Source organism: Odocoileus virginianus, chromosome 16 (genome assembly GCF_023699985.2).
Source record: "Odocoileus virginianus isolate 20LAN1187 ecotype Illinois chromosome 16, Ovbor_1.2, whole genome shotgun sequence".
Classification (NCBI taxonomy): domain Eukaryota; kingdom Metazoa; phylum Chordata; class Mammalia; order Artiodactyla; family Cervidae; genus Odocoileus; species Odocoileus virginianus.
In genome coordinates, this window is record NC_069689.1 from 21,441,386 (window position 1) to 21,458,771 (window position 17,386).

At 40.0% G+C, this 17,386-nt stretch overlaps 2 protein-coding genes and 1 pseudogene across 5 annotated transcripts in view; 2 read left to right on the forward strand and 1 right to left on the reverse strand.

The window, feature by feature from the left end:
* TOGARAM1 (TOG array regulator of axonemal microtubules 1) overlaps positions 1-8,057 on the reverse strand; it is a 79,590-nt gene extending 71,533 nt beyond the window's left edge. For both annotated transcript variants that reach the window (XM_020881394.2, XM_020881391.2), the window contains exon 1: positions 5,776-8,057. In XM_020881394.2, the coding sequence (XP_020737053.2) occupies positions 5,776-7,821 (2,046 nt within the window). In that variant the 5' untranslated portion in view covers positions 7,822-8,057. The remainder of the gene's footprint in view (positions 1-5,775) is intronic.
* LOC110146986 (protein mago nashi homolog pseudogene) lies at positions 2,724-3,477 on the forward strand (annotated as a pseudogene).
* A 117-nt stretch (positions 8,058-8,174) lies between the features above and the next one.
* The window catches only part of KLHL28 (kelch like family member 28), a 28,064-nt gene continuing 18,852 nt past the window's right edge, over positions 8,175-17,386 (forward strand). For 2 of the 3 annotated variants that reach the window (XM_020881399.2, XM_070477993.1), the window contains exon 1: positions 8,175-8,395. The gene's annotated coding sequence lies outside the window, so the exon portion shown is untranslated. The remainder of the gene's footprint in view (positions 8,396-17,386) is intronic. The other variant, XM_020881398.2, reaches the window with a different exon arrangement.

Below are 17,386 nucleotides of genomic sequence, written 5' to 3' on the forward strand. Positions count from 1 at the left end.
TCAAATCTGAGTTATCCCTCTTTCTCTTTATCTTCCTTTCCTCCAACACTTTGGCCACTAAATCCTTTGAAATACCTCTTACCTGACATCCTGCTAATTCTAATGAAACTCAACAATGCATACGTAAAGTAGTCCAATAAGTGTACTAACTGATCTTCCAAGTCTCCAGTCTCCACCTTCTCAAGAAAAGAAAAAAGAAAGAAAAACCCACACAACTTAGACATTGCTGCTGTTGTGATTAGCTTTCCTAAAATACTGTTTTAAAAAAAGAAGAGAAGGAAAAAATCCAAAACCAAACAACCCCTGTAGTCTCAAATCACTGTCAAAATAATAGACTAAACTCTTTAATCTAGCAATCAAGGGTCTCCAGTCTAGCAAGGGCTTCCTCTTTAACCTTTCCTTTTTCTTACCACTGTATCCCTCTAAGCAAACTAATCTATTTATCTTCAAAATGAGCTATAGGAGTATGTAACTGAAACATTCATGAGTTTTTATAGAAGCATCTTATGTCACTAACTTGCTCTATGTGGACAAGACAGAAATAACATTTTAACAATAGACTGCAAATGTTACAATTGAGCCTGGGTGAGTCAGTACAAATTAGAACAGGGGTCACGCCATTCTGGAAAAAGCAAAACTATGCAGTCAGTAAAAGACCAGTGTTTGCGAGGAGTTAGGGAGGGAGGGATGAATAGAAGGAGCACAGAGAACTTTTAGGGCAGTGAAATTATTTTGTGTGATACTGCAATGATGGATATGGGTCATGGATATATTTGTCCAAACCCATAGAATGTACAAATATCAAAAATAAACCTAATGTCAATGGAGGTTCATCAGTTGTTAACAAATGTACCACTTTGGGAGAGATGGTGTTAGTGAAGGAGGTTACATGTGTGGGTGTAGAAAGGGGCTTTAAGGAAACCCTCTGTATTTTCAATCTTGTTGTGAACCTAAACCTGCTAAAATATAGTATTGCCCTATTATTTTAAAAATATACATGTAATTTTAAAAACTGCATACATAAAAATATTTAAGTATTTAATCCCTGTCATCCATTATGATAATTTCCAATGTATCAATAATTCTTCCACAGACCATTTCTGAGCAAGAAAGTACAGTCAATCCTCCAAATCGATGGATTTTGCACCCACAGAGTCAACCGTGGATTGAAAATATTTAAAAAAAAAAAATTCTAGAAAGTTCCCAAATGCAAAACTTCAATTTTCCATTCTTTGGTAATACATAGCATTTACACTGTATTTATGTAGCTATTTACATAGCATTTACATTGTATGAAATATTATAAGTAATCTTGAAATGACTTAAGGTATACAGGAGGAGGTTATAGGCATCTATAAACATGCCATTTTATATAAGGGACTTTAACATCTACAGATTTTGGTATGCTCCAGGGCCCAGACACCAATCTCCCTAAGATACTGAGGGACAACTGTATAGCTTAATTTCTGGGATAATTTTTAATTTGACTATAACTTCTTTCAAAAGCAATATATGTCTACACTAGAATTTCAGAAATGTACTATTTTCAGATTCTTGGCACTTTGGCCAGCACCAGAATCTTAATACACTAACATTTCTCTTTTTTTAGGTTGAGCTGCACGGCTTGTGGGATCTTAGTTCCCTGACCAGGGACTGAACCTGAGCCAGGGCAGTGGAAGTGCTGAGTTCTAACCACTGGACTGCCACAGAACTTTCTACACTAACATTTTAGATTTGACAAATAACAAGCAGTGTTAAAATCAATGCTTACAGAAAATCATTCATTCCCAGGTGGTTTAAAATACATGAGAAAAACCATACCACTAAATTATGTAAATAGGAAAATTACTTTAAAAATAACTTTAGAATTAAAAAGAATGAGCGGGAACACTGTTCACCTCCATCCATACTGCAAAAGGCACGAACTCATTTACACAAATGATCTCCATACTTGGCCCTTGCCTACATTTCTAGTTTCATCTTCTGCTACTTTCCACCAAACAGGTTCAGCTATGCAGAAATACACCATTTCTTACTAATTTGGTAAATCCTTTTATAATTTAGCATCTCTGAACATTTTCTTCAGTCTGAAACTCATCAGGACACATCCACATTTAGCAAATTACTATTTTATCTTTTATCATGTCATTTGAATCACGTACAAATTAAGAAAAGTTTGACCATATGAGTGTAGGATAATTCTAAGCATAGAAACAAACAAGTGCAAAGAAATACTGAGCTTTAGTAGGCAGTCAGCTGTTGTGTTACTGGTGTAGTAATTATGTTTTGTGTATGAATACAAATAAATGTAACTGATATTAAGAGACCAGAGCTGTAACTCCAATACTTTGGCCACCTGATGAGAAGAACTGGCTCATTGGAAAAGACTCTGATGCTGGGAAAGACTGAAGGCGGAAGGAGAAGGGGACGACAGAGATGAAATGGTTGGGTGGCATCACCGACTCAATGGACATGAGTTTGAATAAACTCCGGGAGTTGGTGATGGACAGGGAGGCCTGGCATGATGAGTGCATGGGGTCCCAAAGAGTCGGACATGACTGAGCGACTGAACTGAACTGAAATGAAATTAGGGACCAGGGTTAAATTGTGAGAGAAGAGAGATACAAACATGGACTAAAGGAATATGAGAAAGAATCTTGTAGTGCTGGATTTGCACTGGAGGTATCAATATGAATTTGTTTAAAAAAAAATAAAGGGCCAGGCGCCGGGAGGCACGTCGGCCGGTCCTTCGGCGGGCTTTTCGGGGACAAAGATGTCTATGGCCAGCGATTTCTACCTGCGTTATTACGTAGGGCACAAGGGCAAGTTTGGACACGAGTTTCTGGAGTTTGAGTTTCGGCCGGACGGAAAACTTAGATATGCCAACAACAGCAATTATAAAAATGATGTCATGATCAGAAAGGAGGCTTATGTACACAAGAGTATAATGGAAGAACTGAAGAGAATTATTGATGACAGTGAAATTACAAAAGAAGACGATGCTTTGTGGCCTCCCCCTGACAGGGTTGGCCGACAGGAGCTTGAAATTGTAATTGCAGATGAACACATTTCTTTTACCACATCAAAAATAGGTTCTCTTATCGATGTCAATCAGTCAAAGGATCCTGAAGGCCTTCGAGTATTTTACTATTTGGTGCAGGACCTGAAGTGTTTAGTGTTTAGTCTTATTGGATTACATTTCAAGATTAAACCAATCTAAACTATATGTTTTTTGAAACTGGGTTTATATTTAATTAAGGGGTGGGTGAGGGAGGATTTGTTCATTTATAATATTGGGGGTTTTATGAATGTGAAGCAAACTTTTGTATGCAAATTGAAAAGACAGTATCTAAGCAGGCTTAATGGTTATCTTCACTTGAGTCCAAGTGGATTGGGCAGTTACTGCACACAATAAACTCTGTAAATAAAAGCCACCTTTTGTTGAAATTTTGCTCCAATAAAACATCAAAGCCTGGATGGAGAGTGCTTTTGGTCTTTCAGGAGGCCAGATCTCTGATTCATTTTAAAGATGAAAATTGTTCTAGAAGGTGTATCCTGTGACAGAGGCTCTTTTATGTAGAAACATATAGCCAGATTCCCATCTGTTTAAAAGCAATTGTAGATCTCCCCTTGTTTCTGCCACACCTGATGGAGTTTAATTTTTTGGTGCTCATAGAAGTTGTTTATACAAGCTTTTAGATTTTTTATGTTTGTCACAAACTCCTTAGGGGTTATTCACATTTAAATGTTTTTGTGTGAGCAGTGATTTCCTCAAGGTTACAAAGGTAAAGTCAGTATCCAAAGTTAGACACATCTTTTATTATGCGCCTATTCCCATATTTCACAATACACATATTTTGTATATCTGTGGGAAATAAATGAGTTCTCAGCTCTAAAAATTATTTAAAATTTAGAAAAAAAAAATAAAAAAAAAAATAAAGGTATTCCTAGGTTCTATCCACTGAAAGAGTCAATCTACAATGATAAGCAATACCACTGAGTACATCTATACCCTGACTTTGGTTTTAAAATTTCACTTTCTAATTCAAAAAGAACTACTTGGGCTCTCGGAAAAAACATTGGCTCCAGGTCTGGAGCAAGAAAAATACAAAGTAACCCTGGGCATCATACTATGTTTAAGTTAAGGAAGTGTTCAAAGACTTAAGAGTCATGTTACAGGATACAGGAGCCAGCCACCAGTCAAATCGAATTTGAGACAATTTTAGCATCAAAAGGAATACTCATGCATTTAATTATTACACATAGAATAAAAAAGAATGCCAGGTAACAAATACAGAAGGAATGTTAGAATTTTCAAAAAAGTTACCCTTTTCTGTAGTTCCCAATGTAATAAATGATACAGGTAAGGGTCATTAGTGGATGTTAAGAACAGGCGTGGAAGGTTGCTGAGGTATTCCTGGTGTCACAGAACTATCTTACAGATCATATGCTAATTATAAAGAGGAAAATAAACCTTTGCAATGGAGTGGCATGGTTATTACACCTTAACCAACTGAGGCAATGTGAAGTTCACAAGGTTGTATTTTTGCTAAAACTGTTTATCTTGAATATAACTATATAAAGAAACAGTAAGACAGATTAAGATTCTTAAAAAATAAGTCAATGTCAAGAAAAAACACACAGATGGGCATGTACTTCTATGTAAAAGACATATTAACCATGTGAATCTTGATTGACTGGATCCTGGAAGACAAAATAGTATAAAACACATTTTGGGGACAATTGGAGAAATTATTTAATAGAGGCGATTACTACTGGTATTCCGGGCTGTGATACTGGTATGATGGTTATACATGACAATGTCATTCTTATGAGTTACATACGGAAACATTTAGGATGAAATGTCAAGATACCTGCACTTATTTTCAAATGGTTCAGCAAATACGAAGAACATATGGCAACATGACAACTGGTAAATACAGATGAAGTATATGAACATTCACTGTGTGTGTGTGTGTGTGTGTGTGTGTGTGTGTGCGCGCGCGCGCATGCGCACTCAGTCGTCTCCAACTCATTGCAACCCCATGGAGACCCTTAGCCTCCTCTGTCCACGGATTTTCCACACAAGAACACTGGAGTGGGTTACCATTTCCTCCTCCAGGGCATCTTCCCTACCCAGGGATAGAACCCACGTCTCCTGCAGTGGCAGGCAGATTCTTTACCACTGAGCCACCTGGGAAGCCCCAATATTCACTGTACTATTCTTTTAAGTAAACTATAGACTTGGAATTTTCAAAATAAAGACTTTGGTGGGGGGAACCCTTAGTTCAGATGTCTGATCTTCTTGGAAGGTTTTTCCCCCGCCAGTGTAATTATTTTTTCTACTTTCAGCATTTCCATAGGACTCGAAATTTCTATTTTAGCACTTAACCAATTTGTAGCTGCCCATTTACAGGTCCCTCCCCTTAACTCTGCAAAACCCGTTTGATCTTCATTCCTAGAACGTGGTTCTTTTTCTGGTACCTACTAGGTATTCAATGTTTGTTGCATGAATGAGATAACAGCTATGCCAAAATGACAGATCAAAACTGAAATCCAGGTAGTCTATACCAAATTGTGCCTCAAATTTAATCAAATCCATCAAGCAGGAAGCCTATTGAAGGTTCCTGTGTATTCTGTTCCATTATAATTGATACATCAGCAAGCTGATGTAAAAACAAAGCATGACAATCTCACCCCTCAGTCATTACAGGCATATTTCTATTTTAAATTCTTTCATAGTTTCAACTCAAGGAAATTAGAGAAGATGCATACCTGTTCTATGTCCTTGGAACTGGAAGTCTGGTTTTCTCCTGTGACTCCAGGCTGCTCATTTTCCCATGGTAATTTATTTTTCCCTTTTCCCGCACTTAGTACCCTTCGAGTACAGACAGTCGGACTGTAAGATCCATACATTTGCATGCTATCCCTTGTGTGGTCACCACAGTGACAGTGTGCACTTTGAGTTCTGTTACCAGCCAAAAGCCAGTCTGCATCTGCTCCATGTGCCAAATGGCTCGATCTACCCTGGGCAGATGATGGCACGAGGACCGCATATTCCACAAATCCCTGTTCTGTTAACTTTGGGAGGGTTTTCCTAGCCAACCTGGCCTGCACAGCATTCATCACTCCATCTCCATTATCCTGCAGCTCCACAGTATCCACAGCTTTGAAAAGGATGCTGGTTTTACCTGAGCCCATTGACGATGCCAACACAGCAAAGGCTTCAAGAGCTGCCTGGCGTACCCTGCGTTTGCTATCTACAAGAGCTGGGGCAAGATCAAAAGACAGTTTGGATAAGTCAAAATCCTCACTGGGATAAGTCAGGAGGGAGCAGATGCAAATGTTCACCACCTCCTCTCTCACTCTGGAATGCTTATGTTTGAGATGCTCCAGGAGCAAGCAAAGCACCTGTTGAGGACCTACTTCCTTCATGAGCTTGAGGAAGATTTTCATGTACTCTTGTTTGATCACCAACTTGTTGTCTGCCAGCACTTTGACAGAAGCTGCTATAACAGGTCCCAAGAACTGTTGTACCTGCTCTCCAAGGCGAATAACCAGTAAATACAGGACTTGAAGTGTGCCGTGGACCACTTTGAAGTTAGAATCGTCTAACAAATTATACAGCAAACTAATGAAACTCACAAGGCTAGGATGAGAGGTGGAACTTGGGTTAAAGCGTCCCATCACCTGTTTTAGTTCCTCAACAGCCTGAGTCCGGTTCTTATAGTCTTCCTGATCTAACAACCTTGAATGCAGCTCCTGAGGAATAATCCCAAATTTAAGATTGCTGTTGGAAAGACTCACTGTACAGGGAAGGGGATCTTCAGGAAATCCAGATGTTTCAAGTTCCAAATAATAAGGAACCTGACTTCCAAACTGGGACTCCAGGCGGCGATTGTAGTGTCTCCTCAGGGCAGAAGGCAGGCGAGAGATATAGGATTGAAATCTCTCTTGGCCAAGACGCTCCCCTATTTGTTGAAGTGCAGAGAAAGCTGTCTCAGATTCTTCTTCTATCTCCTGACCGCCAAGCTTTCGGGCTAAGGATATTATCACCTCGGTAAGATCTAGGTCGAGCAACAAATCCTCAGGGGTAAGCAAGATAGGGAACAGTAGTGCTGTGGAAGCTCTAAGCCGGGCGTCGGTACTTTCCAGTCCTTGTTGTATAAGCGTCCTCAGCACCTGTCCAGAACTACGCTTCAAACAGATGTGTAGGATCTGCAGCGCATCCTTTCGCAGGGCTGGATTCTCTTCTCGCAGCGAGACGACAAGCTGAGGCAGAAGAGCTAAGCTAAAGGCCTCTTCCAGCTGGCCTAACTCCCCCTGACCCCGGAGAACGTCCGAGAGGAACTGCAAGCAGAGTCGTTTCTCATCACTACCTCCTTCCACAAGTACTCGGCCCAGGGCCCGATACAGCGCTTCCTTTCGTCGGGGGAAGCCAAGTCGACCGCCCCGCCGCGGCAAAGCAGCCTGTAAAGCCTGGAAGGCCTCCGAAGGATCGGGCGCGGTCCGCAGTTGTTGAAGGAGCCGAGTCTCCTCTTCATCTCCCCCCGACAAACCACCTCCAGGCCCAGACCAACTACTTGAGATTGCCTCCGCGGGCATCAAGAGGGTCGAGGCCAGAGGCGAGGGTGTCGGGGGGCAGGAACCGTGGTCTCCGGCAGCTCCACGGCAGCAATAGTTTTTCTCGCCTCTCATGGCGCCCCCACCTCGACTATCATCAGTCTCTGGGGCGGAAGGACGACTGCGGCTCTGGAGGCGATAGGCACAGAAGGATGGAAGAGGCGGCAGCGGGAGCAGGGCTGAGGGCGCAGCCGCCATGGAGGGTCGTCAAGTGGCGGAGACTAGAGCAAACCATCGTCTCCGAAGGGCTCGATGGAGCCCAGCCTTCCTGTTCCTCTCCAAGCCTCAACCTGCAGAGGAGGAAAATGAACAACTTGAGCCCCTGACTCCCGGAGGCTGCCTTCGGCAAAATGGCCCCCGCCTGAGCCCCAGACCCCACAGCTGCCACCGGGCGTAACCAGGGGCACCACGTGACCAAACCTAGCGCTTCCATGGTGATGTACCCAGGGCGGACCTCTTGACCCGGAAATCAACCTGCCGTGATGCATGCAGGGTCATGTAGTCCACGTCAGAAATTCGGGCTAGGCGGAAGGGCTCCGGAAAAGGAAGTGAGAACAGTGAGAACGTAAGGAACGTATCTGGAATGGAGAAGGCGAGGAACAGATAAAGCATTAAGCGGAAGTGACGCTCTCCTCGCTCAGGGCGGAAGTTCCCCGCCCCACCCGTAAGAATTAGGGTTTGACTAGAGAGACAAGTAAGGATCTTGCCCGGTCTCGAGTTGTCCACCGCTCCTCCTCCTCCTGTCGCTGCGGGCGTGATTCCTGGGACTCAGGTATTTTCCTTTGCTGTCCTTCTGCAGCGCGGGCTTTGACAGAGTTCTGCTGGAGTGCCGCTGGTGTTAGAGTAAGATGTAAAGAAATGAACGGGAGCAAGCAGGGACAGAGGCGACATCTTCTTGTGCAGGGCTCGTTATCGCAGTAAACGCGCTGTGGTCTACAGCCCTGAGTAAGGGCGATCCTTTCTTCCTGCCGTCCGCATACCGGTACGAGAGATGCGGACTAAGGCCAAGCTCAGAGCTCGCGTACTTTTTTTTTCAAATCCCGGTGTTTTGGGACCTTACTCTCCCGGTCCTCTCCTACCTCCCCCCTCCCCCGCCCCGGTCCCCTTTTCCTACTTCTCTTACCCTCGGGTTGTGAAGGGTTGATGGTTTTCTGTCGTTTTCCCTTGTCTTCATCACTTTAAGTTCTCTTTGAAAACGTACTTGATCTGCAGATAAATCTATTTTTCCTTGTAGCTAAACTTCTGTCCCTTTTAGGTTCTCAAAGTCTAATGCAGCTCCTCTGTGGGACTCACCCCTTTCCCCCGTTAGTTCCCTCTGCCACCCCAACCTCCCTGCAGGATCTTCGCTCAGCTCTTCAGCCTTTCAGTCTCCTGGAAACCGAAGATTGCACAGACAATTTCAGTTGCGGTTGAAGTTCTTTGTCTCACTGTCCTAAGAGAATTCCGCCCCATAGATTTAGAGCCGATGATAGACATTTCTTTGTTTTAGGCGAACTGTGAATTTGGTAAGCAGTCTTTCTTCTTTGTAATTAAATGTAGGCGGAAACAATTGAAAAGCTGGAGTGCCTAGTGTGAGGCAGAGTTCTTTCAAGTGTGGAAGAGAATATTTTGGGGAAGGAATAATACACTTGTTTTTGAATGACCCAGTGAGAAAATTCTGTTATCATTTAAAGTCTCCAGTTTATGCACTTAAAATGCAAGTGTTCCTACCCAGTTCTGTAAGTCTTAGTATGCCAAACCAATTTTATAAAAAAATTTGCTGGATAAGTAAGGCAAGTTCAAAAATCATTTCTGGATGGTGTCTTAAAGCACAATTTGATTATTATAGGTTTCTCTTTTCCTTTTCTTTTGGAAGTAGAATAAATGTAACGAAGCCTGTGTAAACATGCATCCTTCTGCTTTGGTTTAAATTCTAGGATGTTACTTGATTTTAATTAATCATTTTAGTGTTTAATGAATCTCCCTTAATTTGGTTTGACTAGATTTCAGTAGACCAAAACTTTTTTTTTTTTTTTTTAATTTTTTGGGTAGGATAACGGCAGAAGAGTGAAAACCAAGATATGATTTTGACAGTTGTCAATGAGAAAGAATGTCAGTTTCTCATTTCCAGTGGAAGAAGTTCAAATTCATACTTTTACTCATATGCTAAGACTTCAGGAACTCAATTCAGACTAAAGTAAAAGAATGATATACACAACAGAATGTAACATTAGAATGCCAGTTTATGTTGGAATAGAAGATAACCCTTTCCAGTGATCAGAATTTTCAGATTGAAGTTACAGTGCATTCTTTCCTGTATCCAAGAACTTGGGAAGTTGTGTGGTAATCATGGAACAAAAAATGAACTTGGAAAGTCCTGTATTATATAGCATCATTAAAATTATGGTAGAAGTTTAAGAATTACCTCTTCTCTCTATAAAGAATACTTTTCAAGGGATTTGAATGCTTAAATCAACTACTTATATCCTTTTCCTTGAAACAAACCAAGATGAGTTTTCATTTTAACCCCTTTTCTTAGGGCCCAGTAGATCACTGTGTTATAGATTGCAATCTGTTTTATATCTGTTACCTTTTACTTCCTTGATGAAGACTTGGAAGATGCATTATTCTCTATGATGGATTTTTAGGAAATGGGACCTTACCAGCATCCCATATCTTACTAATTATCTTTTAGGGTTGAAAGTGAAAGTCCCTGGGTTGGGTCAAGCTCTTTGAGACCCCATACACTGACTATACAGTCCATGGAATTCTCCAGGCCAGAATACTGGAGTGGGTAGACTTTCCTTTCTCCAGGGGATCTTGCCTACCCAAGTATCCATCCCAGGTCTTCTGCATTGCAAGCAGATTTTTAACCCCTGAGGCACCAGGGAAGCCCATCTTTGAGGGTTATTTTGTGCAAAATAAATCTCATCCATTTAATGTGTATTCTGTTTATTTTTGTCATGAAACAAATTTTAAAAAAAACCTTATTCTTTAATTCTAGGGATCAAGGGAATTCTAGACATTGTGTATTGACTTGTGTTTTGTATTTATCTGTATATAAAGTTTTCTTAAATTTCAGAATAGTGGAATACACTATTGGGTGTATTAATAGTACACTTCTGAAAGTTGAAAGGAAGTAATTAAGAATACATTGCAAATAGCAAATTCAGATTTTTTAAAAGTTAAGATAATTATTTCAAGAAAGTTTAGTTAAATTAATGGGTTATAAGAATGTGTGATACAGACCTTAATTTTTTGAACTGAAGTTAAGATAAACAGAGTTGCCCTAAAAACATCCTTTATTTCCACAGTCAGAATAAAATATTAATTGGTTGAATTAGCCACTATAGTTTTTTCCTTGTTCTTACTCAGATTTACAGACATCGAGGGATACTGGAAATAAGTGCATTCTGTAAACTGTTGAGAATTTTGTATAGTTAAAGAAGTTATTGTGAAGAAATGCTATGCAAATAAAAGGTGCTCTTAACATTAACAAGTAATTATAATTATACTGTTATTTATTGAGTGTTTGCTATGTGCCATACACTCTGCTGAGTACTTAATGAATATTAACTCATTTAATCCTCACAACAGTTTTCTGAGGTTACATCATCTACATTTGTACTACGGCACATTTTGTGGGTGTTTCCATTGGAAAGTAATTACTGAAATTAGTCATTTTAGCTATTTGCTTAGAGCTTTGGAAAAGTTTTGAGGTTTTGAGGGAGGAGAATGTTGAAACTAGGATAAAATTAGGTTTTTCCATCATTAATCATTCATATCTGTTACTGTGTATTATTTGATTGTATGTATTTTAATTTTCCTCTTTGAGTTTCTATTCTGAGCCTGTTTGGTTTCTTGCTTGAGTCAAAACTTTAATAAGGTTAAGAAATTATGAGCTTATTTTTATCCACGTAGAATTAGACAGATTTTCTTACTGTGGTATCAGTGTTATATTTCATTTACTTAGATTTATGTCCCACATCCATTGTTCAAGTCAAAAACTACTTTTAAACAATAAAAACTATCAAGGGTGAAACAGATCACCAGCCCAGGTTGGATGCATGAGACAAGTGCTCAGGGCTGGTGCACTGGGAAGACCCAGAGGGATGGGATGGGGAGGGAGGTGGGGGGGGATCGGGATGGGGAACACATGTAAATCCATGGCTGATTCATGTCAATGTGTGGCGAAAACCACTACAATATTGTAAAGTAATTAGCCTCCAACTAATGAAAATAAATGGAAAAAAAAAAACGGTTGCATTTTAAGAACTAATCTTTATAAATTAACAGAATTTCACATTTTTTCTAACCAGTTTTTCAGTAGATGGGTTAATTCGAGCTCTTACTGGATGTGGTAATGGCTTTGGGGACTTGCTTCCTTCTGTATTATTTTGGAATCTGTGTACAGTGATTTGCATAACAGGCTTCTAATTTTACTTTTGTTTCTCCAGATATAATGAAAGTCAGTCTCAGATAAAAGGAAAATATGCCACCTTGTTCCATAGGTTCAGTGTTAAAATTATATGCCTCTTGAGGTTTGACAGAAAACAACAAAATTCTGGGAAGCAATTATCCTTCAATTAAAAAATAAATAAATTTAAAAAATTATATGCCATAATTAGTTGAATTCTGTGAGAATTGAAATGTGGAAAAGAAATTTAAACAATTCTTGTTTCTCCTCACCATTTATTTGCTCTTATTGTAGCAGATAATTGCCTCCCAACTGATTTCAGCCCCACTGTTTTGTAGCTTAGGTGTCAATTAAGTATAACAACTTACAACTTGACCTTTATTAGCTTGGTTTAAGAATATAAAATTGTGAAGTTGCTGTAGACTATGGAAAGTTTGAATCTAATTTTATCTAACATTTGCTGATTGCATCTTTCTGTTATGGTTTAAAATGCTTTTCTTTTCTCTTTATTTCTTATAAATTAATACTTGGATCAAGTCTACTGGCTTGGTTTGATTTTGGCATGTGTGTGGTGGGTTAAGGGTGGTATTATGATTTTCTATCAGAAGGCCCTGGTGTCTGGTGGTCTCTGTTTTGGGGATGTTAGCAGCCCTTCATAACCAATGCCTGCCTCTGTTACTTCGTTAAGATTGAGAAATGGTGATATTCTGTCATTCCTTCTCTAAAAACTGGGGTCCTTTTTATAAAGAAAAACTTACCCTCATCTGTTTGGTAACCCACTTGTACAGTTAATATAGGAAGTTCAGTTGCTCAATCATGTCCGGCTCTTAGCAGCCCCCTGGACTGTAGCAAGCCAGGCGTCCCCATCCATCACCAACTCCTGGAGCTTGCTCAAACTCATGTGCATCAAGTCAGTGATGCCATCCAACCATCTCATCCTCTGTCCCCTTCTCCTGCCTTCAGTCTTTACCAGCATCAGGGTCTTTTCAGATGAGTCAGTTCTTCGCATCAGGTGGCCAGAGTATTGGAGTTTCAGCTTCAGCATCAGTCCTTCCAATGAATATTCAGGATTGATTTCCTTTAGGATGGACTGGTAGGATCTCCTTGCAGTCCAAGGGACTCTCAGGAGTCTTCTCCAACACCACAGTTCCAGAGCATCAATTCTTCAGCACTATCTTTCTTTATGGTCCAATTCTTGCATCCATTCTTGACTACTGGAAAAACCATAGCTTTGACTATATGGACCTTTGTTAGCAAAGTAATGTCTCTGCTTTTTAATATGCTGTCATATTGGTCAGGTTGGTCATAGCTTTTCTTCCAGGGAGCAAGCACCTTTTAATTTCATGGCTGCAGTCACCATCTGCAGTGATTTTGGAGCCCAAAAAAATAAAGTCTCTCACTGTTTCCATTGTATCCCCTTCTATTTGCCATGAAGTTCTGGGACTGGATACCATGATCTTGTTTTTTGAATGTTGAGTTTTAAGCCAGCTTTTTCACTGTCTTTCACTTTCATCAAGAGGCTCTTCAGTTCCTCTTCGCTTTCTGCCATAAGGGTGGTGTCATCTGCATATCTGAGGTTACTGATATTTCTCCCGGCAATCTTGACTGCAACTTGTGCTTAATCCACCCTGGCATTTCACATAATGAACTCTACATATAAGTTAAATAAGCAGGGTGACAGTCTACAGCCTTAACATAATCCTTTCCCACTTTGGAACCAGTCCATTGTTCCGTGTCCAGTTCTAACTGTTGCTTCTTGACCTGCATACAGATTTCTCGGGAGGCAGGTAAGGTGGTCTGGTATTCCCATCTCTTTAAGAATTTTCCAGTTTGTTGTGATCCACACAGTCAAAGGCTTTAGCATAGTCAATGAAGCAGAAGTAGATGTTCTTTTGGAATTCCCTTGCTTTTTCTATGATCCACCAGATGTTGGCAATTTGATCTCTGGTTCCTCTGCCTTTTCTAAATCCAGCTTGAGCATCTGGAAGTTCTCAGTTCGTGTACTGTTGAAGCCTAGCTTGGAGAATTTTGAGCATTACTTTGCTAGCATATGAGGTGGGTGCAATTGTGCGGTAGTTGGAACATTCTTTGACATTGCCTTTCTTTGAGATTGGAATGAAAACTAACCTTCTCCAGTCCTGTGGCCACTGTTGAGTTTTCCAGATTTGCTGGCATATTGAGTGCAGCACCTTCACAGCATCATCTTTTAGAATTTGAGATGTAGGAAAAGTATGATAAATGCTTGATTCTTTCCCTTTATTTGCTTGGTTTCAAATAATGAGTTGATTCATTAACATCTTCTAGTGGTGATCAAATTTTTAAAATTATCATAATTATATTATCATTATGAACTCATGGGTTTAAGCTTGTCTGCTATGTTTTAATCAATTACAGTTACTACAGTGGATGATCAGCTTGTCCCATCTATGACTAGTGAAGGCCTGTTCAGTTTGGCTCCAAAGTTTTTTATGACCTTAGTCATCATTGATAGCTTTATTGCTATCTAGTATGTAATGATTCCAAATTTATCTTGACGTTTTCTGTCCTAGGTGCTTTGGAGCTGCTACGGGCCCCAGGTGCTTCTTGGGACCTCTAGCCGTGGCTGTGCTGGGCAGAAAAAGAGGCCCCCATAGAGTTTTAATTCATTTGACTATAAATGAAGTTGAACAGTTTTTCATATACTTAAGAACCATATATTTTTTAACCTTCTGTTCATTTCTTTAGACTATTTTTTCTATAGTGCTAGAGTATTTTAGGAATGTTTTATTTATTGATGTTGCATCTTTATATATATTATAAAGATTTTTCTCAATCTTATCCACAGTTTTTTCTTTGCTTATGGGTTTTTTAACTATTCAGAGTTTTTTAATGTAATTAATCTGACCTGTCTTTTTCACTTGTACCATAGTTAGGAAACTGTTCTTCAACCTCAAGTTATAGAGAAATTCACTCCATTTTATTCAAATACATGTATATTTTCATTTTTTCCATTTATACCTCTGATCCATTAGGAGTTTATCTTGGCATAGATATGTGGAAGGGATCTAATTTTATCTTTTTTTTCTTGAGGCTATTCTGTTTTCTCAACATGTTTATTTAAAAGTCACACTTTTCCTCACTGATTTTGAAATGCTGGCTTTATCATAAATTTTCCTATGTTGAATTATCTATTTCTGTATTTTCTATTCTTCTCCACTGATTTCTTTCTCCAAACCAAGCATTCTATTTAATACACAACAGATTTTACAAATAAGAATGTTCAAGTTTAGAGTAAGTAATTTGCCTAAAGTCTACAGCTACTAAGTAGTCAAATGTTGACCTCATCTCTCTGGCCCTGAAATTCACACTTTGACTCACTGTTCTTTTCTGTTTTCCATGGTGCTTACCTTTCATTATGCACAAGGTTGTTGATAAGATAAATGAAACTGTGTAAAGCTGGCAAAGGTCAGGTTTTGAAGTTTAAGAATTCTTGCTTCCGTGAGCTATTTTTAGCTGTTTATGGGTAAATAAGAACCAAGTATAGTCACAGTTGTAATACATAGTTTTGAAGGAGGTACAGTTATAATTTGCAATAATTTTTAAGTAGTTACACTTGTGTTGGAAATATTTTAACTGATTTTAAAACAATGTGCATAAGAATGCTAACACGTTCTTAAAACACAAATTGCTGCTCCTTCTTCTCTGTAGTTTCTGAATCCTGAGGTTAGGTGTGTGCTTGGACTCAAGAATTTGCATTTTAGCAGATCCTTGGTGATACTGATGCTGCTGGTGCAAGGATCATATTTTGGGAACCATTGTTTTAAAGCTTCCTCTTTTTAAAGTTCTGTGAATTTCTCTAAAGTCAAATTTCTTGAGTGACAGAAGTCAAGTCTAAAGTGTTAAAAATTATGTGTTATGACGAATCTTCAATGTAATTCACTTTAAGTTCCCTATATTTATTTGTTCTTTTAAAGTTCATAGTTCAAATCATTATGGTTCTAAGAGTATAATCTCTTAAACTTTATTCTCAGTAGTTCTTAAAGGGAGTGGACATCATGTCATTTGTATCCACTCCAATGATTGAAATGTGTATGGGTGTTCTTTTACAAAGTCACCTTTACCAGTATCCTTCCTTTGAGTGGTTTTTAAAACTTTAATTTTTTTTTTATTATTATTTTGGAGAGAAAAAAAGAAATACTATAAAGGGTATAAGTATAAGGGGAACTGCTTCAACATGGTATTCTGGTGACCTTGCATATATCCACATAGGCAAAGCTTGGACTGTGGGACTGAAGCTTGTGAGTCTTGGAACACTTTATGATCCTCTTGGAACATGAGAGTAAGGTGTTAAGGAACTGCTACAAGGCCATCTCCCACCTGCCTCTCTGTCTCCCCTGGAAGTCTGCCATGAAGCTATTTCTCTTTACCTTCTTAGAGTGGGTTTCACTGGTGGCTCAGACAGTAAAGAATCTTCCTGCAATGCAGGAGACCTGGGTTCAACTCCTGGCTTGGGAAGACCCTCTGGAGAAGGAAATGGCAACCCACTCCAGTGTTCTTGCCTGGAGAATTCCATGGACAGAGAAGCCTGGCGGGCTATAGTCCGTGGGGCTGCAGAGTTAGACACGACTAAGCAGCTAACACACACAGGTGTGATGAGGTGTGGCACTTTCGTGTCCCCTTTCGCAAAGTAGAGCTGTGGGATGCGAAACTGCTGCATCCGTCCAGCCCCCTTTGTATGCACTTTTCTTTTTGATGTGTGGGGCAGGATCCAGGGAGCTTAGTCTTTTACTGTCTGAGTAACAAACTGTCTAAATATAAAAATGGCTTGCTGTATATTTTCTGGTCAGGTTAGTCAGACTTTGGCCTTGACCTGTTTGTATTTGTTCATTTGACAGTAAGTCAGCTTCGTTTTTTGGTGAGCACGGAAGGGAGTCACATGGGTTGAGCTGGCAAAAACGGAATATTCCTAAGGAAGATAATAACAAGTAGTATGTAACAGTCATCGGGTACTTGCTGCTGCTGCTGCTAAGACGCCTCAGTGGTGTCCGACTCTGTGCGACCCCATAGACTGCAGCCCACCAGGCTCCCCCTTCCCTGGGATTCTCCAGGCAAGGACACTGGACTGGGCTGCCATTTCCTTCTCCAATGTGTGAAAGTGAAAAGTGAAAGTGAAGTTGCTCAGTCGTGTCCGACTCTTAGCAACCCCATGGACCACAGCCCACCAGGCTCCCCTGTCGTGGGATTTTCCAGGCAAGAGTGCTGGAGTGGGTGCCGTTGCCTTCTCCGCCTCGGGTACTTAATGGCTCCCATTTTGTGTGTGCTTTATAGGTGAGGAAACTGGGACTTTAAGATCACTTTCCTAAGGTCACATCGCTATGAAATAGCACA